At 39.2% G+C, this 24,959-nt stretch overlaps 1 protein-coding gene across 2 annotated transcripts in view; it reads left to right on the top strand.

Annotated features, from left to right (window-relative positions):
- Positions 1-24,959, top strand: part of Ano6 (anoctamin 6) — a 196,830-nt gene that overhangs the window by 135,496 nt on the left and 36,375 nt on the right. For both annotated transcript variants that reach the window (XM_078014846.1, XM_078014847.1), the window contains 4 exons: positions 611-716; positions 12,059-12,119; positions 19,822-19,964; positions 22,094-22,171. In XM_078014846.1, the coding sequence (XP_077870972.1) occupies positions 611-716; positions 12,059-12,119; positions 19,822-19,964; positions 22,094-22,171 (388 nt within the window). The remainder of the gene's footprint in view (positions 1-610; positions 717-12,058; positions 12,120-19,821; positions 19,965-22,093; positions 22,172-24,959) is intronic.

The following is a 24,959-nucleotide window of genomic DNA, read 5'->3' as shown; positions in this document are numbered from 1 at the left end:
GCATTTCAGCTGGCACCTGATTCATGTTCTTTTCCAGCTCGGGCTGCTTTGTTCTAAGTCGCCACCACCGACCTAACACTTCATACTTTTTAAGCTGATGAAAATGGCATTTAAAAATTATTTCATAATTGTTGCAGGTACATAGAAACACAATTCCTTTCTGTGTCACTGTGTATATTTTGTATATTGATTCTTTGTCTAGCAAACTTTAAACTTCTTAATTCTAATATTTTACATGTAAATTCTATTGAAAGATACATGATAGTCTATATGAACCAATCAGTAGAGTCAGGTTTTTTTTCTTTCAGACCAATACTCCTGGCTTTGTTTTCCTTGACTTTCTGTGCTGGCAGAGACCTCCAGCTAGAAAGAAGTGATTATGATAGTCCTTTGTCTTATTCCTGAGCTAAAGGAAACACTTTTAAGCATTTACCGTTAAATATTTTTATAGGTTTTATGGAGCAAGCCTTTATCAATCTGATGAAGTTCACTTCTATTCTTATAAGAGTTTTATTTCTTATCATGAATGGATATTGGATTTTATCATGCTGGCAGAAAGCAAGTCCTTTTCATTAAGCCTTTTAAATAAGTTTTATTTCTCTTTCTTTAGCAAAGAAGTTTGTGATCCTGATATTGGTGGCAAGATTGTAATGTGTCCTCAGTGTGACAAGATTTGTCCATTCTGGAAACTGAATATTACTTGCGAGTCCTCAAAGGTAATTTTTGTTATTTCAAATATTTAAACATAACAAAGCAACTTTTTTTCCTTCTACTTGGTCATTTTTTATTATGTACAAATTATATCATTTTTTCCTTCTGAAGAATCCAAAAGGCGTTTTTCAACTAAGCTTCCAAAAATTCTGAAGGTAGTATTGCAATGCATGTGTTTATTCCTCTTTTATTCCTCTTGCTCACTTTGTACAAATGATAAATTGAGATCAAAAAGCTTATCTAAAATCTCATGGAGAGTCAGTGACAAAATGGTGGAATTGAACCTATTTGGGTATTTCAAGTAATCAAAGCAAAGATCTCAAGCCTAGCTTATTTCATGAATACTTCGTAATAGGTTTACTATTAAAAGTGTTTTCCTTAATTGAAGCAAGAGGAAACCTGTTATTTGTTCTTACGAAACCTGAAATTTGTATGAGTGAAAGTTGTGTTTTTCCCCATTAAAGTATTCTGAAACTGTGCTTAGTCTAAATATGACCAGCAGGGTCTTTAAAAATCCATCTGTATTCATAAATGTTCATAGGAAAGTTATGTCAGATTCTTTCCCTGTCTTTCCTATTCCTACCCCCTTCCCTTTCCTTCATTCCTCTTTGCTTAATCCCACTATCCTGTACATCCACAAGACTAGGGCCCTAAAAAGAACAAATAAAAACTAAATTTTAAAAATCTATAAATAGGGGCTAGAGATGTGGCTCAAGCCGTAACTCGATCGCCTGGCATGTGCGGGGCGCTGAGTTCGATCCTAAGCACCACATAAAAATAAAGATGTTGTGTCCACCAAAAAAACTAAATAAATATTAAAAAATTCTCTCTCTAAAAAAAAAAATCTATAAATATATATAGGGAAGGTTTTGCAAATATGTAATAAAAGGTGTTTGTCTCAAAACATTTTACAAAATACATCTAGCCCACCTGATACATGCAGGTGGGTTTGGTTTTTTTTTTTTTTTTTGTACCTGGGATTGAACACTTAACCACTGAGCCACATCCCCAGTCCATTTTTGTATTTTATTTAGAGACAAGACCTCACTGAGTTGCTTAGGGCCTTGCTAAGTTGCTGAGGGTGGCAATTCTCAAAACTCACAATCCTCCTGCCTCAGTTGCTAGGATTACAGGTGTGTGCTTGCAGATGCTCTTGACTTCTTAAAATCCAGCAGGTTTAGGGCAAGCATTGAGACTGGAGGGAGCTTATCACAGAACAGTCTGGAAACTCTACAGCAGGAAGAAAGATGGCCAGCTTACTTCATAGCACCTTCCTGACAATTGTTGTGATCTCTCTGTCCCCTCGTCCTGCCATGACGGTTTTGGAATCATTACATGGCTTCAGAACATTCTGACCTACTCGATATCAGCTTGATTGTACCATTATATTGCTATTGCAGTGAGGCCACTTTATATTTTATACTTTTGAAAATTCTTATGCTGAAATTATTACTTTTGACATATACAAAAGCCCTGTCAGATAGACAGAATAGTTGTTGTCTACATTTTATAGAGTAAAACACTGAGAATCAGAGATTCAACAATCTGCTTAAGATCACTGGCAAAGCCAGAAACTGAGAGCAGATCTACATTTCTTGCCAATACTGTGTTCCTCCCTAGCTGACAATGGTACCAGGCACTTACTCTCAAAGTTGGATTTATATTAAAAAATTATTCCACCACTTAGTTAAGATAATTGCAGGGCATTGACAACATTTAGATTTTTATGCTTAATTATGAATTAAAGTAGATTTCATTGCACACAGCCCTGCCCATTTAAAAAAATTCACAAAATAAAAAAGACTTGAAGTTAGTAAGATCTGCTTTCCAGTGATATTGACTCATAAACTAAAGGTCACTATTCAACATAAATCCTGAGTTCCTGGATTTAAAGCAAATGCCAGTGACAATCAATACTAGAGGGAAATTATACTCCACAAAACTATAGTGGAAAGTCCACTTTCCCTCAGAAGTTCTCTCCCTCTCACTCCTCTCCTCCATTCTTCTCTCATTTCTTCTGCTCCACCTACCCATCCTTAGCACGACTGTCAAGTGTCTGTGTACATTATCCATTCATTGTTTTGATAAAAAATGGGTCTATTCCAATGTCATTTTCCTAAAGGGTCCCTTGAATCTTGCCAGAATGATTTATGAAGGGAAGGAAACATATTAAAAAGAATACGAATTAAAGGATGAGATGGAAATTTTTGTTAATGCAGTAATTTCTTCCTTCATACATTTATTTATGCATAAATTTCTACCTCTTTTCAAAAGAGATAGTCACTAATTGATATGTATGCCAAAAGGGTTAACAAATTTAAAATCGTAATAAGAATCAGGACCAAGGAAATGAGGAAACAAAGATGTGAATGGTGGGGATTAATGACTGTGATACTGCTCTTACTGACTGATCACTGAATAAGGGCCTTGACTTTATGGCAGACAAGACAAAAGAAAAAATCATGGTCAGTTCTAATATTTTGCTCTTAGAAATACAATGTTATAAAATTTTGATTTTTGTTTCTCTGCAGGAAGAAAGAAGAACAAATGGTCTTATGTTTAAGATTCTGATTTGTTTCCTCTTTTAAAATTGTCACACCTTCATACATGGCTCTTATCTTTCCTGCTCCATTTGACTCAAAGAGTATGCTGGCTTAGGGCTGCTCTGACAGCCACCTTGCCCTCTCTGTGTGTAAAGCAAATGCCTTTAAACACAAATGCTAAGCAAGGCTTCTTACCAAGAAAGTTCCTTGCTTACTTTCTCTTCTACTTTCTGCTTTCATATGGCTCATGGGACACAGAACAAAAAAGCCAAATATCTTATTCTTCCTCCTGCGTCCTTGATTCTCACACATGGCGCAAGAGTGGTAACTTCATCCAGGCCTATCTCTCTCTCTCTCTCTCTGAAACGCAAGGCATGCCCCTCACCTTGAGCTAGCAGCCAGGGTTATCTGGGCAGTCTTCCTAGCTGCTCCTGTTGTTTTTCCTCTACCACTGGTAGATGTGTTTCCATGGACATTTTCCTAGAGTAAGGTTGAGGATTCACCTAACCACTTCATTCTGGAAGGGCTTTTTCCTTTCAGAGTAGGTAGGCAGAGGTATCAGAGCAAGCAGGGTAGTATCTAATAGAGCCTTGCATTGCTTCCTAAAACAGGAGTATTGTTGGACAGAATCTGCAATCACAACATTATAACATGCAGAACTATTTTTCACAGGACTTAACAATAATTTGCAATAAAGGATAAAACAACATTAAAAGACAACTTGGAAAAAATGTTTCCATAAGAGTCAAAGCTAAAAGATTTAAAATATGTGATTTATGAAATCTCTAAACTAGAGAAGTAGGTGGAGAACATTATTCCTCAATGCAGTCATGCATTTATTAGTCCTTTCTTCCTGAAGTTGGATTTTTGAGAAAAATAATTGTTGAGACAATTTAGAATTGTGCTTTTTGATCAGGGACTATGTGGATGATCAAGGGAACATCTATGGGCTTTGGAAACCAGATGAATGAGAAGGTAGTTGGGTGTATATTCTTTCAAGAAAATAACATAACTAATGTTTTTACATACATAAGTTTATCACTTCACATGTGTATAAAGGATAACCAGAAAAAAATTACCTAAAACAAAGTAGACTAGAAGCAGCTTTGAATTTTCTTGGGTATTTGAAGCTTTTTTTTTTTTTAACATCTAGCTTCTTTTTCTATTCAGTTCCCATTTTTTTTTTTTTTTTATTGTTGGTCGTTCAAAACCTTACACAGTTCTTAATACATCATATTTCACAGTTTGATTCAAGCGGGTTATGAACTCCCAACTTTACCCCGTATACAGATTGCTGTATCACATCAGTTACCCTTCCATTGATTCACATCTTGCCTTTCTAGTGTCTGATGTATTCTGCTGTCAGTCCTATTTTCTACTATCCCCCCTCCCCTCCCCTCCCCTCCCCTTTTCTCTCTACCCCTTCTACTGTAAATCATTTCTTCCATTTGTATTATCTTGTCTTACCCCTCCATTACATATTTCTTGATATATATCATATTTCACATTTTGATTCAAGTGGGTTATGCACTCCCATATTGCCCCTTATACAGATTGCAGATTCACATCAGTTTCACTTCCATTGCTTTACATATTGCCATCCTAGTGTCTGTTGTATTCTGCTGCCTTTCCTATCCTCTACTATCCCCCCTCCCCTCCCCTCCCCTCCCCTCTTCTCTCTCTACCCCCACTACTGCAATTCATTCCTCCCCCTTGTATTATTTTTCCCTTTCCCCTCACTTCCTCTTGTATGTAATTTTGTATAAACCTGAGGGTCTCGTTCCATTTCCATGCTATTTCCCTTCTCTCTCCCTTTCCCTCCCACCTCTCAACCCTGTTTAATGATGGTCTTCTTCTTGTGCTCTTCTTCCCTAGTCTGTTCTTAATTACTCTCCTTATATCAAAGAAGACATTTGGCATTTGTTTTTTAGGGCTTGGCTAGCTTCACTGAGCATAATCTGCTCTAATGCCATCCATTTCCCTCCAAATTCTATGATTTTGTCATTTCTTAATGCAGAGTAATACTCCATTGTGTATAAATGCCACATTTTTTTTATCCATTCGTCTATTGAAGGGCATCTAGGTTGGTTCCACAGTCTTCCTATTGTGAATTGTGCTGCTATGAACATCGATGTAGCAGTGTCCCTGTAGCATGCTCTTTTTAGGTCTTTAGGGAATAGACCCAGAAGGGGGATAGCTGGGTCAAATGGTGGTTCCATTCCCAGCTTTCCAAGAAATCTCCATACTGCTTTCCAAATTGGCTGCACCAATTTGCAGTCCCACCAACAATGTACAAGTGTACCCTTTTCCCCACATCCTCGCCAGCACTTATTGTTGTTTGACTTCGTGATGGCTGCCAATCTTACTGGAGTGAGATGGTATCTTAGGGTGGTTTTGATTTGCATTTCTCTGACTGCTAGAGATGGTGAGCATTTTTTCATGTACTTGTTGATTGATTGTATGTCCTCCTCTGAGAAGTGTCTGTTCAAGTCCTTGGCCCATTTGTTGATGGGATTATTTGTTATCTTATTGTCTAATTTTCTGAGTTCTTTATATACTCTGGATATTAGGGCTCTATCTGAAGTGTGAGGAGTAAAGATTTGTTCCCATGATGTAGGCTCCCTATTTACCTCTCTTATTGTTTCTTTTGCTGAGAAAAAACTTTTTAGTTTGAGTAAGTCCCATTTGTTGATTCTAGATGTTAACTCTTGTGCTATGGGTGTCCTATTGAGGAATTTGGAGCCCGACCCCACAGCATGTAGGTCGTAGCCAACTTTCTCTTCTATCAGATGCCGTGTCTCTGATTTGATATCAAGCTCCTTGATCCATTTTGAGTTAACTTTTGTGCATGGCGAGAGAAAGGGATTCAATTTCATTTTGTTGCATATGGATTTCCAATTTTCCCAGCACCATTTGTTGAAGATGCTATCCTTCCTCCATTGCATGCTTTTAGCCCCTTTATCAAATATAAGAAAGTTGTAGTTTTGTGGGTTGGTTTCTGTGTCCTCTATTCTGTACCATTGGTCCACCCGCCTGTTTTGGTACCAGTACCATGCTGTTTTTGTTACTATTGCTCTGTAGTATAGTTTGAAATCTGGAATCGTTATACCACCTGATTCACCTTTCCTGCTTAGTATTGTTTTTGCAATTCTGGGTCTTTTATTCTTCCATATGAATTTCATGATTGCTTTCTCCATTTCTATAAGAAATGCCGTTGGGATTTTGATTGGCATTGCATTAAACCTATAGAGAACTTTTGGTAATATCGCCATTTTGATGATGTTAGTTCTGCCTATCCATGAACAGGGTATATTTTTCCATCTTCTAAGGTCTTCTTCAATTTCTCTCTTTAGGGTTCTGTAGTTTTCATTGTATAAGTCTTTCACCTCTTTTGTTAGGTTGATTCCCAAGTATTTTATTCTTTTTGAGGATATTGTGAACGGGGTGGTTGTCCTCGTGTCCATTTCAGAGGATTTGTCGCTGATATACAGGAATGCCTTTGATTTATGCGTGTTGATTTTATAACCTGCCACTTTGCTGAATTCATTTATTAGCTCTAACAGTTTCTTTGTAGACCATATTGGGTCTGCTAGGTATAGAATCATGTCATCTGCAAATAGTGATAACTTAAGTTCTTCTTTTCCTATTTTTATGCCTTTAATTTCTTTCGTCTGTCTAATTGCTCTGGCCAGTGTTTCGAGAACTATGTTGAACAGGAGTGGTGAGAGAGGGCATCCCTGTCTTGTTCCAGATTTTAGAGGGAATGCCTTCAATTTTTCTCCATTCAGAATGATGCTAGCCTGAGGCTTAGCATAAATTGCTTTTACAATGTTGAGGTATGTTCCTGTTATCCCTAGTTTTTCGAGAGTTTTGAACATAAACGGATGCTGTACTTTGTCGAATGCTTTTTCTGCATCTATCGAGATGATCATATGGTTCTTATTTTTAAGTCTATTGATGTGGTGAATAACATTTATTGATTTCCGTATATTGAACCACCCTTGCATACCAGGGATGAATCCTACTTGATCATGGTGCACAATTTTTTTGATATGTTTTTGTATCCGATTTGCCAGAATTTTATTGAGGATTTTTGCATCTAGGTTCATTAGAGATATTGGTCTGTAGTTTTCTTTCTTTGAAGTGTCTTTGTCTGGTTTCGGAATCAGGGTGATGTTGGCCTCGTAGAATGAATTTGGAAGTTCTCCCTCTTTTTCTATTTCCTGGAATAGCTTGAAAAGTATTGGTATTAGTTCCTCTTTAAAGGTTTTGTAAAACTCTGCTGTAAACCCATCAGGTCCTGGGCTTTTCTTAGATGGTAATCTTTTGATGGTTTCTTCTATTTCCTCAATTGATATTGGTCTGTTTAGGTTGTCTATATCCTCCTGACTCAATCTGGGCAGATTATATGACTTAAGAAATTTATCGATGCCTTCACTATCTTCTATTTTATTGGAGTATAAGGATTCAAAATAATTTCTGATTATCTTCTGTATTTCTGAAGTGTCTGTCGTGATCTTGCCTTTTTCATTCCTTATGCTAGTAATTTGAGTTCTCTCTCTTCTTCTCTTCACTAGCATGGCTAAGGGTCTGTCAATTTTATTTATCTTTTCGAAGAACCAACTTTTCGTTTTGTCAATTTTTTCAATTGTTTCTTTTGTTTCGATTTCATTAATTTCAGCTCTGATTTTAATTATTTCTTGCCTTCTACTTCTTTTGCTGTTGTTTTGCTCTTCTTTTTCTAGAATTTTGGGATGAAGTATGAGATCATTTATTTGTTGGTTTTTTCTTTTTTTAAGGAATGAACTCCAAGCAATGAATTTTCCTCTTAGAACTGCTTTCAATGTGTCCCATAGATTCCGATATGTTGTGTCTGTGTTTTCATTATACTCTAAGAATTTTTTAATTTCCTCCTTGATGTCTTCTAAAACCCATTGATCATTCAGTAACCTATTGTTCATTCTCCAAGTGATGCATGATTTTTCCTTGCTTCTTTTATGGTTGATTTTTAGTTTCATTCCATTATGATCAGATAAGATGCATGGTATTATCTCCGCTCCTTTATATTGTCTAAGAGTTGCCCTGTGACATAATATATGATCTATTTTTGAGAAGGATCCATGTGCTGCTGAGAAAAAAGTGTAGCTGCTTGATGTTGGGTGGTATATTCTATATATGTCAATTAAGTCTAGGTTGTTAATTGTGTTATTGAGTTCTATAGTTTCCTTATTCAACTTTTGTTTGGAAGATCTGTCCAGTGGTGAGAGAGGTGTGTTGAAGTCTCCCATGGTTATTGTATGGTGGTCTATTAGACTCTTGAACTTGAGAAGAGTTTGCTTGATGAACGCAGCAGCACCGTTGTTTGGGGCATATATATTTATGATTGTTATGTCTTGTTGGTGTATGGTTCCCTTGAGCAGTATGTAGTGTCCTTCTTTATCCCTTTTGATTAACTTTGGTTTGAAATCTATTTTATTTGATATGAGTATGGACACTCCTGCTTGTTTCCGCAGTCCATATGAGTGATATGATTTTTCCCAACCTTTCACCTTCAGTCTATGTATATCCTTTCCTATCAAATGCGTCTCCTGAAGGCAGCATATTGTTGGATCTTTTTTTGTGATCCATTCAACTAGCCTGTGTCTCTTAATTGGTGAGTTTAAGCCATTAACATTTAGAGTTATTATTGAGATATGGTTTGTTCTTCCAGCCATATTTGTTTATTAATGCTGTTAAACCTGATTTGTTTTTCTCTTTGATTTTTCCCCCCCTTTACTGTCCTACCTCCCACTGTTGGTTTTCATTGTTGTTTTCCATTTCCTCTTCTTGTAGTGTTTTGCCAAGGATTTTTTGAAGAGATGGTTTTCTAGCTGCAAATTCTTTTAACTTTTGTTTATCATGGAATGTTTTAATTTCATCTTCCATCCTGAAGCTTAATTTTGCTGGATACACGATTCTTGGTTGGAACCCATTTTCTTTTAGCGTTTGAAATATGTTATTCCAGGATCTTCTAGCTTTTAGAGTCTGTGTTGAGAGATCAGCTGTTATCCTGATTGGTTTACCCCTAAATGTAATCTGCTTCCTTTCTCTTGTAGCTTTTAAAATTCTCTCCTTATTCTGTATGTTGGACATCTTCATTATAATGTGTCTAGGTGTGGATCTCTTATGATTTTGCACATTCGGCGTCCTGTAGGCTTCTAGGATTTGGGGTTCTGTCTCATTCTTCAAGTCTGGGAAGTTTTCTCGTATTATTTCACTGAATAAGTTGTCTATTCCTTTGGTTTGGAGCTCTGTGCCTTCCTGTATCCCAATGACTCTTAAGTTTGGTCTTTTGATATTATCCCATATTTCTTGGATGTTCTGCTCATGGTTTCTTAGCAGACTTGCTGAGCTGTTTATGCTCTTTTCAAGTTGAAATACTCTGTCTTCATTGTCTGATGTTCTATCTTCTAAGTGATCCACTCTGCTGGTAGTTTTCTCAATTGAGTTTTTAAGTTGGTTTATTGCTTCCTGCATTTCTAGGATTTGTATTTGTTTGTTTTTTATTTCCTCTATCTCCCTGTGAAATTGATCTTTTACTTCCTGGATTTGTTTATGAAGTTCCTTGTCAATGTGATCTTTCATTGTCTGATTTTGCTGTCTCATGTCTTCCTTGAGACTCCAGATCATCTGAAGCATGTATATCCTGACCTCTCTGTCTGACATTCCATCTGTTGCAGCTATTACCTCTTCTAGAGTTGAGTTGACCTGCATTGCCTGTGGTCCTTTCTTTCCTTGTCTTTTCATACTGCTGGCGTTTCTTTCTGCTTGGTGAAGCTGTTGTGTTTTTGAGATTTTCCCTCTATTTATTTATATTGCTCTTGTATAGTTGAAAAGTCTCCCTTGCAGGACAGATGGTGGCTGTGATCCTCCACCAATTGGTGCGATCTGTCTACCACGCTGGCGGGCCCTAGGTCTGCTCTGCTGGCCGGTCGAAGGTCCGCCTACCCAGCAGGCGCGAGGGGCACCTCTGTCTCTCCGTAGGTTGCTGGGCCAAACCTCCCGATGGGTCCCTGGTATGCCTACCTTGCAGGCACTGGGGGTGGCGCTGGCTCCGGCCGCAACAAGCCGCTGGGCCTGATCTGCCGCTGGTCGCAGTCCCGCCTACCTTGCAGGCACTGGGGGAGGGGACGGGCCTGCCCCACAGAAGGCCGCTGGTGGGTCGCAGGACCCTGTTCCCTGCAGGCGCGTGTGTCAGCTCTGTCTCTTCGCAGATTGCTGGGCCTGACCTGCCTGTGGGTCGCCGGTTCTCCTACTTTGCAGGCACTGGGGGTGGGGCCGGCTCCGGTCCGCAACCAGCCGCTGGGCCTGATCTGCCGCTGGTCGCAGTCCCGCCTACCTTGCAGGCACTGGGGGAGGGGACTGTCCTGCCCCTCAGCAGGCCACTAAGCCTGATCTGCTAGAGGTGACAGTCCCGCCTACCTTGCAGGCTCTGGGGGAGGGGACGGGCCTGCCCCACAGAAGGCCGCTGTTGGGTCGCAGGACCCTGTTCCCTGCAGGCGCGTGTGTCAGCTCTGTCTGTCCGCAGATTGCTGGGTCTGGCCTGCCCGTAGGTCGCCGGTTCTCCTACCTTGCAGGCACTGGGGGTGGGGCCGGCTCTGGCCCCAACCAGCCGCTGGGCCTGCTCTGCCGGTGGTCACAGTCCCTCCTACCTTGCAGGCACTGGGGGAGGGGACGGGCCTGCCCCACAGAAGGCCGCTGGTGGGTCGCAGGACCCTGTTCCCTGCAGGCGCGTGTGTCAGCTCTGTCTCTTCGCAGATTGCTGGGCCTGACCTTCAGTTCCCATTTTTACTTTTCTTTTCATCTGAGCTATTGTAAAGTAGATAGAACATAAGCTTGTCACTTTTCCATTTTATGGATTTTTTTTAAATATTTATTTTTTAGTTTCAGCTGGGCACAATACCTTTATTTATATGAGGTGTTGAGGATCGAACCCAGGGCCCCACACGTGCTCAGCTTTACCGCTGAGCCACAACCCCAGCCCCTATTTTATGGATTTTTCTAAAGAAATATAAAAAAAAATGCTCACTAACAAAAATTTAGTAACCAACTAAAAATTTTCCAGGAAGTCATAAAGGAAGATAGGCTATTTATAAACTAACAAAGAGATAAATTTAGCAGAACTAGTGACCCTAGTCATCTTTGGCCAGATATGTTATTTATCACTGATGATCAGTATACTCATTGCAATGTTAGCAAACACACCTGTGTATCTATTATCCCAGTAAAAGTGTCTGACAACCAAGTAGAAAAACCATCCTTGGGTTTGAGGGAGCAGAGCTCCCCTGGAGGAAATCCATCTCTGACTAAACCTCAGCTTTGTACTTCTTTGAACAAGAAAATCAGGAATTCATGAACTTACCATCTGAGGAGGGTGAGATGATGATAAGATGCAAATCATAAAGCTAAGATTTGCTTAGAGGGTATTGTTTTCTTAGATCCACCATGCTACTTCCTCACATTCACTATGACAGCTCATATAGAGAGGCCATTTTTCAAGGCTGAAGGAGGCTTCAAACAGAGTAGAGTCTTAGCAGCTGCACCTGTTTCTTTATCGCAATGTGGAAAGATTCCATTGGAAAATGCACTCAGGTTAATATCGAAAAAGGCATTTGCTTTTAAAAGAATGAGAAATTCACATGGTAATTGTTAAACTAGGGATTAGTTTTAGAAAGAACTTCAGAATGCAGAATATACAAGATTATGTGTTTACTGAATTCCAATAAGTGAAAAACTTGATTCATTGTATGTTATATATTTTCCAGAAATTGTGCATCTTTGACAGTTTTGGAACCCTGGTCTTTGCAGTATTTATGGGAGTTTGGGGTAAGTTATTTTCATTTCTATGCACAAAATTAATAGTATTATACAGTTCTACATAGGTCATCAAATTACCCACTTTTATGATCATTTATTGCCTAAACTTCAGCACCCATAAGAACTTCATTTATACGTCTACCCTTGTGTCAGTTAGGTTTTACTATTTAAAAAAACCAACTTCAAAATACAGTGGCTTAAAGCAACAAACCTTATTTCTCATTTTATGATTTCTCACAATATGTAAATCAGCTGGAAGGTTCTTTAGGCTCACCTGATCTCTGCAGTGAGCTCGTGGCTCCCTTGGGGGAGTAGATGGTCTGGTAATTACAAACCTGGTTTGGTCTTTCAGGCTCATCTGGGAAGGCTTTTCTCTGTTCCACAAGGTCTCTCATCCTCAAATAGACAAACCCCAGATTCTTCACATGATTTCAGTGTTCCAGAGAAAAGAAAGACAGAACAAGCCCCAATACACATGCATTTTTAAGTCCATAGTTGCATCAAATTTGCTAATGTCCATCAGAAAAATCAAGTCCTATGGCCAAGCCATCATCCATGTGGGAGAACTCACCCTACCCATGCCTCTTATTAAACTAGATATTAGTTTAACATGGGGCTCATATTTTCACTGGAACCCATTATAGATTGAGTATTCCTTATTCGAAGTGTTTGAGGGTGCAAAAATTTTTTAATTTTGTTTTTCAAATTTTTGAATGGTTACATAGATTTTACCAGATGAACATCCCTAATCCAAAAATCTGAAATCCAAAATGCTCCACACAATCTGAAGTGTTTTTGAGCATGTCAGTGCTCAAAAAGTTTCAGATTTCAGGTTTTCTAATTGGAGATGCCAGCCTGTATTGCAACAGCCCCCACACTATGACTCATCTAATATTTTCTTGGGGTGGGGAGTAGGGGTAAGGAGGAAGCAGCAACACTAGGTTTATGGGTACAATTTCTTCCTTTTATATATGCATGAATATTTAATAAGTACTACTCTTATAATAATAACAACAAATGCCATGTAATAAGTAGAATAGATATATAATCCAAAGGAATATAAGTCTGATGTAGGAATTTGAACACTGTAATTTTTTTTTCTTGGATAACATCATTAATGAGGCAATTATTTAAATGCAGATTTTTAAATGTTTGATGTAAATGTTCTAACATAGAAGGAAAAAAATCCCATTTTCAAAGATAAGTGCATTTCCAGCTTCATTGTGTAAGTCAAGGGACCCAGAGAGTTCAGTTTATAGAAGGTGGGGGAAGGAACTGAACCACGTCTCTCAAGAGAAGGACATGTCACTACATGCAGCTCACAGAAACAGTGATTTGACAGGTGTCCTCAGCAGTATGTCTCTTTGACAGTGGTTGTGCCTTCGAAGGGTCACCAAATGGCCAGTTCTTTGTACACTTTTTAGAGATGTTAGTTGCTGCACTTTGCTAAATTGAACTGTGCTGTGGCCAAACTTATCCAATGAGTGACACTGTCATTCAACTTTTAGCATGTTTTCGCTAGAGTCCACATAAAGAGCAAATTCATGTGTTAGTATCCTCCTTACCCCTCCATTGTAAGACACATCCCCCCCCCCCGAAAGGAATTTAGGTGCTAAACACCTAAACCTGAAATCCAAAATGCTCCAAAATCTGCAGTGTTCTTGACTGTGCACTTAACTCTTGTCTTGGCCGTAGTGTCAGCACTGATTTATAACCTGTCAGATTCCAACACATCTGTTGATGTCTGTATACTAATGGATGCTGATCGCCCCAATTAAAGATGACATTTTATATTAAGCAAAAAAAATTAATGTTCACACTGGAAAGACAAAGCTCAAATTTCTTAGCTAACCTTCTTCCTTTTTCTGATCATTAACTGCACCATGTTTACAGAATTGCCTTATGCATTAGGCTGCTGAATTTATCTCATCTGATTTTAGAATGCCGAAAGCGTTTCAGCACTGCTCACAGCATCATGTGTATATCTTTAAGGATATGTATGTATGATGGACTCTTTATTTTAAGTGCTTTATGTTGCTTTCCTTGTTACTTCTGCCTTATGAGAGCCACTGCTGTGAACCTCGTTATAGAATCTGAAATTGTAGAACTGAATAGGCGGGAGGCTTATGTGAAGTTATTCATATCATCACCATCATATTCCTCATAGCATCTCTTTTGTGCCCAGATGCATATGGCACTAATTTTTCTCCTCTTTGGAAATGACAAAAGTTGAGGGTAGAAAACCTTTTATAAGCAATGTACTACAAATCATATACTTATCTGAAAAATGTTCACCCTTTCAAGCCAAACCAGCCCAACAAATCACGCTGATCATGGAGCCCTGAACACCTCCCATCCTGCCTGTTCCTTGTTCCTTCTGACCTGCTTCTTCTTGGTTCTCCTTGGCTCAGACTAGTGGCTGCATGACTGTCGTTTTTAATTTTTACACTTGAGGGCTTTTAAATGGGGCCTCGTAATTTCCAGAAAAACACTGGACACCTGGATCAATAAGGATCCAGGGAATCAGGAACCTACCTAGCTGTACTTGGGGATGACGAAATAGCTGGCGCAACCATCGGTTTCAGACTGTACTGCTCCTGCAGGCCCATAGTAGCAAAATAACACAGCTCCTGCCACCCCTGCCTCTGCTTCATTCAACTGGGTTTCCTGTTTTGGTTTTTTTTTGGTAATGGGATTGAACCCAGGGATGCTTAACCACTGAGAAATCCAGCCCTTTGTTTATATCTTAGAGACAGGATCTGGCTGAGTTGCTTAAGGTCTTTCTAAGTTACTGAGGCTGGCTTTGAACTTGCAATCTTCCTGCCTCAGCCTTCTGAGCCACTGGGATTACAGGAATATACCACCACACCGCTTGGTTTCTGATTTCAGCGATACAGATGCATCTGATTAGCATCTTCAAAGTCACTTCCAGAATCCTAGCTTTAAAAGTCTAAAAATGTAATTTTTAACCTTCTGACCTTAAAGTTAGGAACATACGATGAAGACTGAGCAAGCTAATCTGCCTTTAAGCTTTTGTGAGTAACAAGGTCTGAATAATTTGAAGACCCGTTAAAATATCCTGGGCCTTCAGCAGCAAACTATTATAGCAACCAGATCCCTCCCATCGACCCGAGCATCTCTCTTGTCCTTATACATTGAAGGACGTGACACCACCAACGCTAGATTACCTGAACCCCTCTTTTGTGGACAGGTGTCTGCTTCATCTAATGTATGTTTCTTTAGATGAACTAAAATCATGACTAAAAGGAAAACCCGTTTTTGATTCCCAGGACCCAGACAATCTTCCCTCTTATGATACGTTGGTTCAAGAATTTTTAACTGTCTCATTAACTAGAGCCTCCTGGCAGTGTGGGTTTGCCATGCAGGGCTCCCTTTTGGAGTTCTACTAGTTATTTTATTGCAGAGAGAGAACAGAAGATGCAGAACAGGAAATCCTGTCTGGGACACAAGGCATTGTGGGTCAGCACTGATATGGCCCAGTAGTACTCCAAAGTACCAAGTGAGTGTACTGAGTGACCAGTACCTTCCACAGATCCCAGAGACTCCTCGGCTGCAAGTGAAATGAGGAACCAAAACTCCCTTGAAGGGTTTGCCTTCAAGTTGGGAATTTGCTAACAACTCATCGTTTCTTGCTGACATTGCAGTCTTAATCACTTACTAAGCAGAATGGCTTCTAAAGTTCAGGATTTAGTAAACCTCAGCCTTTGTGTCCCTTATACATAAGTTCATGCAGGAGGGAAAAGAGCATCCACTATTCTTACTTTTGAAAAGAATTGCTTGTGTGTTTTTTAAATGAGAAAATCTTATTTTCACGAATCATCTCCTGTTCTTACTATTGCTAGATGGGCACTGCATAAATGACAGGATTTTTAAAGATGAAGAAAATGACACTCAAGCAAATTACCTGAGGCCCCATAGACAGAAAATGATAACAGACTAAGAGCTCTGCAAATAATTTGGCTGTTCTCAGCCTTTGGATCATTGACAAAATGCAGTGTATATTAACAAATTTGTACAAGCTTTTAGAAAGATACAGAAATCTTTATTTTAATTGAATTAGTTGCATTATTATGGTTGGAGCTATGAAAAATGGGAATGACTTAATGTTGAATCTATATTCTTGGCTATACCTCATCTGACATAGATACAAGTCCCTTCTTTCTATAACAGGAATTTTTTAAAAAAATAGTCTTCCAGTATAATTTTAATAAGTTTATGAAATCAGTACCAGTTTAATTTATGCCTTGGTGCCATATTACTTTTCCATTTCTATAACAAAATGTCTGATGCTGGATAAAGTATAAAGAAAAGAGGTTTATTTAGTTCAGTTTTACATATTCAAGAGCACAGCACTAACATCTGCTTGGCTTTGGTGAGGCCACCTTGGCTGTCTCACATGGTAGATGGCATCATAGCAGGAGCATGTGAGGGAGGGAGAGATTGACCTGGTGAAACAAAACCAAAGATCAGGGTGGGGCCAATGTTGCTCTTTTATAACAACCCACTCTCTTGGCAACTTCATGGAGTCCCATGGGAATTACTTAATTCCTCCCAAAGACAGCAGTCACATGCCCTCATCACTTCCTACTAGGCTCTATCTGTTGAAGGTCCCACCACCTCCCAACATCACTACACTGAGGACCAAGCTTCTGGCACTCAAACCAAAGAAGGTGCCAGAGTGCAACAGGATTTTGGTGTCCTTAATCACAATTCTCCTTAAACCAACAGTTATATTCAAAGAAGGTATCTGTAGTCTGTGAGACAGGAGAGGGCAGATGGTGATTCCTGCATTCTGTCTACCCTGGACTTGGCCCAGCATGCAGGTGCTAAGAACTGACTGACTCTCCAGGAAAGTGTCAGATTCTCCATGGTATGTTCTTCATCTCAGGTTGCCCAGGATTCTTGCTGGGTACATGGTGGACTGGAGGGCCCAAGTAGAACAGAGAGTGGTGAAATGTGGACAGCTGTGCACAGAGGGGACCAGTGGGCATCACCATCGTGCTCTGACTGGATGGTTCTGCAATGGTGGGATGCCTCCAGTGTTCAGAATTATTTCCTTCAGTTTATTCGTTTAATGCATTCATCTGTTAAGTGCCTACTGGGTGCTAGTACTTCTGATGTGAACAAAATCCCTGCCCTAATGAAGGTGACATTCTCATGGACATGAAATACAGTAAATCTAGAAGCAGATTACAAAGTCAGAAGAGGGATTGACATAATTAAGTGTGCCTTTTTTGAGAGAATGTACCCGATCACGGAAATGATTTCATAGTTGTGGTTTGGGGACAGAGTTGAAAGAACTTTGGGAGTGGAGGTATATGCAGTGGTAGCAGTAGAATACTTGGGTAAATTAAAGTAGGGGTCTTCTGTTTGATGGAGGATATGAGTGTTTACTAGGAAATGCAGAGGGTAGGGGGCTTTAGTAAGTGGAAGGTGTATGTCATGCTGCTTCATAGGTGGCCCATGGGGAGTTGGCTCAGTGGCAGTTCATATCTCCCAACAGGGGTCTCTCTGGGGCATCTCTCTCACCGGAGGCCAGCTTGGGTCAGGTGGGCAGCAAGACCAACCAGTCACAGCTCCATCTATACAATTACCTAATGCCCTAAAGGTTTTTATCCCCATGACACAGAGGTAGATACTCAACTCATTTTCTCCTGAACAGGGACAAGGGCACAATACCTGGGAAGCTTCTCAGTGGTGGAGCCGTTGTTTTTTACACCAACACTCAACAAATTTGAGTCCATTCCAACTCAGGGTTATTTCTACTCTAACTTGGAAAGTAGGAGTCAAAAAACACTGTTGGGAAGTGTTTCAGTTGACTTTACCAGTGGAGAACACCGAGTTGTGCTCCTCACAGCCACATCCCAAGACTTCCTCCTACGTCTCAGACTGCATTCCAGTCTCTTCACCCTCCCCTCCAGTGGTTCTCAACCCAGCCAGCTGCTGGTTAGAGTTTACACACAGGATACACATTCTCTCCCTCCCTATACTTAGGCCCCATTCCAGACCAATTAAGTCAGAATCTCAGGGTTGGGGTACCTGGGCTTCGTATTTTTTTTTTAAACAAGCTCCCCAAATGCTTCTCATGTGCAGCCAGGGTGAGAATTACCACTCTTACCACTGGATGTACACCTCATTTAGTGATCGCATCCACTCAGAGTCGGAATGCAGTTGACACTCAAAAAACAAAATTCCTGATTCCACCCGGATCCTCCCCTACATTTTGGATTGAACATCTGCCTACTGGACTCTTCTTCAGAAGCAGGCACCTGGTTCATAACAGAACCAGCTGTCTTCCTTCCTAGATTTGCTCCTCACTGTATTTCTGGAGTAGAGTAAAAGATACTGCACAAGCCAGAAGCCTGGCTGGCATCCTTGACCTCTTCCTGCCCCTTCTCTCGGCCTGCTCAGGATCCCTCAAGTATGCTGCCTTATGTGCCTGTCTGCCAGCCAGTCTCCCTGCCTTCAGTTTCACTCTAGACCACCTTCTGTGTCTCTGTCCCTTTAGGTTCAGATCCCAACTCTTTCAGGTACACAGAGCCCTTTGAAATGCTCCCTAGCAGTTCTCCCACTTGGCTGCCTACCTTTGGTGTCACAACACTTAAAACCCTACCATGTGTCCTGGGATTCTGGCCTCATTGTCTTGTTTTTGTACTGGGACTTGAACCCTGGGGCCCTTTAGTACTATATTCCCAATCCTTTTTATTATTTTGAGAGCAGATCTCACTGTGTTGCTGAAGCTAGCCTTGAACTTGCTATCCTCCTGCTTCAACCTCACTAGGATTACAGGTGTGCTTCACCATGCCCAGCTCCTCCTTGCCTTTTCATGTGCAGCTCCACCTACCACCACTTTCACCCACTCAGCTCAGTCATCCCAAGGCTCAACACAATGGTCCCTCTCCTAGAAAGGACAGATATTCTAACTGTACTCACCTTTGTCGTGGCCCTCTGAAGAGTCTACAGCACCTGTCACACCCAAGCACCTAGAAGCTCCTTTAAGAGGGACTGTCTTGTTTCTCTTTATTCTCTTCAAATTGTCAACAATTGAAAAGTGTTTGTGAATAGAACAGTGGTAATTTCAGAATTTCTATACAGGAAGCACTTAAGGGTAGCAGTCAGAAAGGGCCAAGGAAATTTACCTTGAAACTACATCTTCAATTGACATTTAATGTTTTTATTTAGTATTGAGTTATAAATTCTGAAAAATGATTCTGAAAAATTTGTTCATACTTATACAAAATTGAGAGAAAATTAGCTTTCCACATGGAAGATTATTATATTAACTTATTTGGAGAGCACTAACACATTCCCTTCTCCCCCAACCTCATAGGAAGGGAGGAATTGAGAGAGAAAGGGATGTAGGGAAAAGCAGATTGAAGGATGGATCATGAACTGCTTTTGAATTACAATATTATTTGTGCTTTTAGTGGTCAATAAAGTGCTGGTATTTATTAGAGCATTAATAGCTGCCCTCCTAATACCTTTCCCATAAGCTAGTCTGCTTCATAATTTGTGTAAGTTATTTTCTGTAAAAGAAATTATTTTTTTACTTTTAAATACCAGTATCACCTATAAATTCTATTCTGTTTATTATATACAAAGTGCTATGGGTAACTATTATTCAGTATGGATTTCTTAAACATCACTCATCATCGAGGATCCACATGATCCTGTTCTCTCCCTTCGTTAGTTACCTTATTTTTGGAGTTCTGGAAGCGGCGCCAGGCAGAACTTGAGTATGAATGGGACACTGTTGAGTTACAGCAGGAAGAACAACCCCGGCCAGAATACGAAGCACAGTGTACTCACGTGGTAATAAACGAGATTACCCAGGTAAGGGCGATGCCGTTTAAATGCAGTTTAGTCTGTTTACTGCAGTGGCTGTGCACTGGAATCACCTGAGGAGTTTTAAAAATATTGATGCCGAGTTCTATCACCACATACTCTGGCGGTACTTAGTAGCCTGAGTGTGTTTGAGATTTTTTTTTTTTTTTGAAGCTCCTATAATTGATTCTGACGCTCAGCCCGAATGAAGATACTTGAAACAGTGAATATAGGGGACAAATATTGTCCTTTCTTTTGTAATAAAGTTTAAAATGCCAAAAGGAAATTAGACTGTGACAGATGTGTGACAGGAAAGGTGCTTTGGATTTGATAGTTGTTTCTCATTTTTTCACATTATAGTCCTTTATTCATCCTAAATTAGCCACCCCTTCATCTTGCACTAAGCCTTAGTTTCTACTCCACCTTCTGGTTGGGACATGCACAGAAAAAAGGATGAATGAGGAAGAGAAACATTTATTGAGGTTCAACCACGTCCGGTCCCTTGCTAGGCATTTTATATCATTGGTGAGGTAGATTCGCTACTATCACTACTGCTGCAGAGATAAAAAAATAAAACTATGGATCTCTCTGTATATATGCCAAAGCTCTTGGAAAGTGATTTTTGAGTCTTCTGCATTATTGCTTCTTTCCATCAACACAGGAAATTTAGAGCTGATTGTGCTTGCAGTCATCAGCATTAGGACAGTAGGTTCAGAATACAAATAGCTCTTGGGAAGAAAATGCTTTCACCAAGAGCAGCTGAGAACATCCAACTATAGATTTCATAAATTGAATCAGAGATTTACAGAATGTTGGCACTAAAAGGGACTGGAGGGAGCAGTTCAACCTCCTCATCTTATAAATGGGAAAAAATGAGGTTCAGTTATGAATAGAAGGTGACATTTGTCTCTTACAATGTAACAAGCTTCAAATAATCCCTGTTATGAATAGTTACTGCCGTTTACTAGAGAAGACGGAGGGGTCAAAGCATGTGTTGAAAGATTACATATTCAGAAAGGAAAGCTGATACTTAGACAAAATTAGATGTTCATAAAGTGGATGCTGAAAAATAAAACCTTTAGAGTATCAGCAAGATTGAAAAATACTAATGATAATGTGGTCATTTAAACCTATCAATTTTATATTTAAAATCACCAACAATATAACAAGTCAAATTTCCACTGAAATGTTGCTTGTTAAGAAATTGCAGTTGAGACTTCTCTTTCCTCTATATTTCTTCCTCATTTTATTTTTGTTGTCAGTATATCCTGCACTGGTTTAGAGAGGCTATGGTCCAGTGGTGAAGTCTCAGGAATGAGACTGCCTGAATCCTGGCATGAACACAGCAACTTGCTAGTTGGGTGATCTTAACTTCTCTGTACCTAAGTTTCCTCATCTATAAAATGGGGATAATAGAGTTACTTCTGTATCACTGTGGTAAGAAGCAATCGAGTTTATGTGTAAATAGTATCTAGCACAGAGTGCACACCATGTGAGTATTTGCAGCTATTATTATACTGTTGGTGCTTTTATAATCCAGGTAAATCATGAAAAATATTGATTTCTTGTCTTAATCTAAATTTATTCTTATCAAGTATAAAATGGAGAGTTTGTGACTGTGGCTCAGTGTAAAGCACTTGCCTAGCACATGTGAGGCACCACATAAATAATATACGGGTATTGTGTCCATCTCCAACTAAAAAAAAAATTAAGTATAAAATGGAAACTCTCTAAAAATTCATATTAATATATAAAGCTCAACCTCAACCAAGAAACACTTATTGGATACCTAGTATTTATAGATAATTTTTTTCTTCCTGGGCTCTGTGCTGTCATCAGTCATTTTCAAAATCCAAGACAAGCCCAGCAATGTCAGGTGCCTAGATTCCTAAGTACAGGTCATGGCAGGAAAGCAACTTATTACTCATGCTTACGTTTTCCAAACACGGTTATAAAAATAAACACTGCCCATGCCTTGTTGTGTGTCTGTTTGAAATTATTAACAAAAAATGTTCAGTCATGAATAGACGATGCTTATGAATCAATTTATTTAAAAAATTAAGATTTACCAACAGATTTGGGGAAAAGTAATTGTATTGGAGTAATCCCCTTAATTTTTTTCTTTCTTTCTTCCTTAGGAAGAAGAGCGTATTCCTTTCACTGCCTGGGGAAAGTGTATAAGGGTAACCCTCTGTGCAAGTGCTGTCCTTTTCTGGGTAAGAATTTGTCTTTCACACACACAATTTTTTTTGAGTAATTTATTACATAACACTTTTCAGTGTCTAATATTAAATATCAAGGAAACTAAAGCCTAGAAACTATGTGGCCTCATGAGAGATACTTGTAGGGACAGCTTAGCTACCACCTGGAGTGACTCTGAAGTTTTCAGACTATCTTACCTGTTCTCACAGGTTCTTCTAGTTCCTCCTTCCTCATTTGTTTATATCAGGCCAGTGGTTCAGTATTTTCCAGTTTCTAGTAAAGAGACCAAATGGGAGGCATTAAGAATTCTGACTTTCAATGTCAACAACTAAAATAAAATGTTGAGGGATATCCTTAGCAGAAAGAGAATAGGAACTTAAAAAAAAAAAAAACTACTGGAAGACATGAAAGAAGTCTTAAAAAATAATTTTAGATGAAAGGACAGTGTTTCTATAATGCCAGAACTTATTAAATTAGTTTTGGATTTATTATTCATAAAAACATACTAGTAATATAATTTAGTGAGAGTTTTCTTGGCTCAAGAAAAGCAGATTAGAGGATAGGACATGAAGCCCCAAAATAGGTTCTGGTATCAGTAATTTAATATATCAGAAGGGAGACATTATAAATCCATGGGATAAGAAAAGATTATGCAATAAATGGTAATAGAATACTTGTTAACTATTGGAGGAAGGCTAAAGCCATATTTTGAACCACACACTATAATAAGTTCCCAAAACACTTTTTAAAAATGTTTAACCATAGTTACAAATAAATACTTAAAATATAAAGAAGTTTTAGAGGAAAATATCTAAAGATTTTCATACAAATTTCAACAAAACACCAGAAGAAATATTTGTGAAGGGGGCACAGTGTTAATACCTCTAATACACAGAATCCAGAGAACACACAAATCTAGTAGCAAAAGAGAGAACATTGATTATTTTTCTTTAGTAACTACATTATTAAAACGAGATACAATATTTTGCCTCTCAAACAAGGCTAAGAGTCTGTAAGGATGATGTGCAGAATCACTCACTCTCATGTTGGGGTCCTGGGTTTTACATTGCTTCAGCCTTCCTAGTAAGCTGTGAGGCCATCTGTATCAAGAGTCCCCAGAATATTCATACTTCAATTCACTAATTTAGGATTTTAGAAACTTGTAATCAACAAATACTTCAAAATGGCAAGTAAAGTAAGATGTCTTCGGACATCTATCAACATTTTATACACATATTCACACATGAATACATATCTCAACCAGGTATCCTACCTTCAAACCCACCATATAGAATATTGTACAGTCATGTAAAAGCACACTCATGGAAATATTTTATGATACATCATCAACCATAGGCATTTTTATAAGTTTGAACAAAGGATAAAATATGTAAAGTGGTTTGAATTATGCCCATATGTGAAGAATAGGTGAATTTTCCTATTTTTCTTTGTTTTTATATTATAGTTAAGTCTTTCAATTGTAGGTGACAAAATCAAATCTCCAGCTGGTTTAAACAAAACAAAATGGGGGAAGGTGGGATTCATTGGTTCTCGAGCTGAAAATTCCAAGTTGGAAGTGTGGCTTTAGTCAGGGGAGCTACTTCTGCCCAAATAGCATCAGAGTCTATGTTTTGTTCTGTCTCAGGTGACTTGCCAGTGTGCTGGGTCAAGGTACCGCCTTATGGTGGCAAAATGACTGCAGCATTTTAGATCCCACATTGTAGATGGCAGAACCATCCTATAGTCACTCCCTGTACTGTACCCTGCAGGTGAAAGCAGCCTCCCTCTGTTACCGACTACATTGTGACATGATTTACTTGGGCCTGCGGTTTCCATTCTCTGTCTTTTCTCTTTGGGAACATGCCTCATGAGCAGACATGATTCTGGAATCTATCCAATAAAACAGATGTGTGGAAAACAGTTTAAAGATACACAGTATTAGACATTGTTGGAAAGGTATCAAGTTAGGAGAAAATTCATGGGGCCTTTAATGTACATTATTCAGTGACCAGAGAAAATCAGCTTACTGAGAAAGCAAAATGCTTTTACGTACAAAGTATGCTTCAGATACCTGCATGGATGCTGGACTAAGTCAGAAATGCAGAGCAGCAGTGAAAAAAATCTGTGGCAATGCAGCCGTGAACAACTGCCAGTTCGAAAGCCCAAGGAGCTTTTGTCGGCAGACACAGTTCATGCAGGGCACCTCTGGGCCAGCTTCATGGCCTGTCCAGAACCTCCCTTGATTCTATGTTTAAAACAGAAGATAGTACCGGCTTACCTTTGAGCTGGTGACAGGTTCTCTGTTGGAAGAAATCACATCTTCTTAATGGAGTATTACTAGCAAAACCCCACAAATTTCTAACTTAAGTCATTAATTATAGAAGATTTTTTTATATTTTTTAGTTGTAGTTGGATATAATACCTTTCATTTATTTTTGTGTGAGGATCAAACCCAGGGCCTCACATGTACTAGGTGAGCGCTCTACCGCCGAGTCACAACCCCAGCCCCAGAAGGGATGTTTTCACTGGTTCTATGATCACAGACACTTTTTCCTTCTACCTTAACTTGCCACTAGTTATTCCAATTTTATGCTGTCTGATGAGAACACTCTTTTTAATACTTTTTTTTTCTAGAGCAATTTTTAGGTTTATAGAAAATTATGTAGAAAGTACAGTAAGTTCTCATATCCCCTTTCACTCCTGTGCACATTCCCCTGTTAACATATTTTTTTGGAGGGGTACCAGGGATTGAACTCAGGGGCACTCAACCATTGAGCCATATCCCCAGCCCTATTTTGTATT

This window comes from Ictidomys tridecemlineatus, chromosome 6 (assembly GCF_052094955.1).
Source record: "Ictidomys tridecemlineatus isolate mIctTri1 chromosome 6, mIctTri1.hap1, whole genome shotgun sequence".
Classification (NCBI taxonomy): Eukaryota; Metazoa; Chordata; class Mammalia; order Rodentia; family Sciuridae; genus Ictidomys; species Ictidomys tridecemlineatus.
Note: the sequence above shows the minus strand (reverse complement) of the source record. Positions and strands in the feature narration are given on the sequence as shown.